General features: G+C 34.0%; 1 protein-coding gene across 1 annotated transcript in view; it reads right to left on the bottom strand.

Annotated features, from left to right (window-relative positions):
• SLC30A5 (solute carrier family 30 member 5) overlaps positions 1 to 1,780 on the bottom strand; it is a 37,559-nt gene that overhangs the window by 27,392 nt on the left and 8,387 nt on the right. Inside the window, exon 3 of the mRNA XM_037738195.1 lies at positions 1,032 to 1,098. Coding sequence (XP_037594123.1) covers positions 1,032 to 1,098 — 67 coding nt within the window. The remainder of the gene's footprint in view (positions 1 to 1,031; positions 1,099 to 1,780) is intronic.

The following is a 1,780-nucleotide window of genomic DNA, read 5'->3' as shown; positions in this document are numbered from 1 at the left end:
AAAAAAAAAAAAAAAAAAGACAGTATTCTGTTTTCCATTATCTATATTATTGTTTGCTGGTAGATTTTGAAATCTTTTTCTTCAGAGTACAAATTTCTGTTTACTCAGTAGTTTCCTAGGATCATTTAACTTTTTGTCTTTAAATTATTTGCCACCAGGAATTTTTAGTGATCCAATTACGTGAAAGGAGAGAAAAAAGTTAAGATTGGGTTTAGACTACTAATCCTATTTTTTAAAATGTTCTTGGTCTCTGAAATAGAAGTACTTAAATTTGTCTTTCTAATAAAAAAAATTATGACACAGGTTTCTAAGTCATGGCATAAAGCAAACATGTAGTGGGGTATAACTGCTGCCCAAAGAAGTGATAGATGTGATGATGTGAGATGATTATGCAAAATGTAGGACATTTCTAGTTTGAACCACAGCTGCCTAAAGAGATTAGTGACAATGATGATGAGGGTGTCACATTGCTACGATGATGATGAGGCATTATTCTAAGAACTTCTTAAGTATTAATTCATTTCTTCCTCACAGTTCCATTAGGAAGTTACTATTACCTCCATTTTACAGGTGAGCAAATTAAGGTAGAGAGAAATCAAGTAACTTGCCCAATGTAAGGGTCAGTAAGGACAGACAAAAAGAACATGACTTTGTCTGATTCCAGAAATATCACTCTTAACTCCTATGCTTTGTCAGCTTTCCAGTGACAGTTGTACTAGGCTCTTAGGCATACTTGCATGTCCAATTTGTAAATCTTTCAGAAGAAGTATGTATTAAAGAAAATAATTACATGAATGCTTTATAATTTTTTGTTACCCTCTTCTGTTTTTTAAAGCCATTCCATGATCTTAGTATTTTACAGTTTACTCTTGAAGTCTCTATTCTGAAAAGACAAGAGCAAGTTAACTCTAAAATTGTTCTTCGGCATACTTAAATCATTCACTAAGTACCCATTATCAAAAAATAAGCATTGCATCCTGGCCGACTAAATGAGAAGCTGCTAGGAACAAAAGATTCTGCAAAAACCTTACCTGGTGTTTGGTAATAGTTTTCCCAGAAGAAAATGGCTTTTGAAACAAAACCATAAAAAATGCAGTCCTGTAAATATTGAAACATTAATATATTAATATTAATCAATATTAAACACAAGATATGTTTTTAAGCAGACACTTATTTTAAACAAATATACCAGAAAACTTGAAAAGTGTGTTATCCTCTGAATAAATCATACTGGAAAACTATACTTATTTTAGTAAGAATCCTATTGTAACATCTTGAGAACTCTTATTTTCTGTCTTCAGAACCAGTTAAGCCACAAAAGTAAAGGAGTCACAATTTTTTTTTAATATTTTAAAATACCAAAGAAAATAATCCCTATTTTCTGTAAAATCCAGTAAAAATAAATCTTGAAATAGTATAATGAAAATGAAGAAATTACTAATTATACATCCCTACCTTTGACATGGCTAAAACAGTTACATAAAAATGCATGCAACTTGGCCATGCGTGGTAGCTCAAGCCTGTAATTCCAGCACTTTGGGTAGCCGAGGTGGGCAGATCACCTGAGGTCAGGAGTTAGAGACCAGCCTGGCCAACCTGGCAAAGCCCCATGTGTTCCAAAACAAAACAAAACAAAACAAAAATTAGCCGGCCATGGTGACATGCCTGTAATCCTATAAACTTGGGAGGCTAAGGTAGAATTGCTTGAACCCAGGAGGAAGAGGTTGCAGTGAGCTGAGACTGAACCACTGCACTCTAGCCTGGGCAACTGAGCCACTGC

This window comes from Cebus imitator, unplaced genomic scaffold (assembly GCF_001604975.1).
Source record: "Cebus imitator isolate Cc_AM_T3 unplaced genomic scaffold, Cebus_imitator-1.0 Scaffold50, whole genome shotgun sequence".
Classification (NCBI taxonomy): domain Eukaryota; kingdom Metazoa; phylum Chordata; class Mammalia; order Primates; family Cebidae; genus Cebus; species Cebus imitator.
The sequence above is the reverse complement of the archived record's forward strand: the minus strand, read 5'-3'. Positions and strand labels throughout refer to the sequence as shown.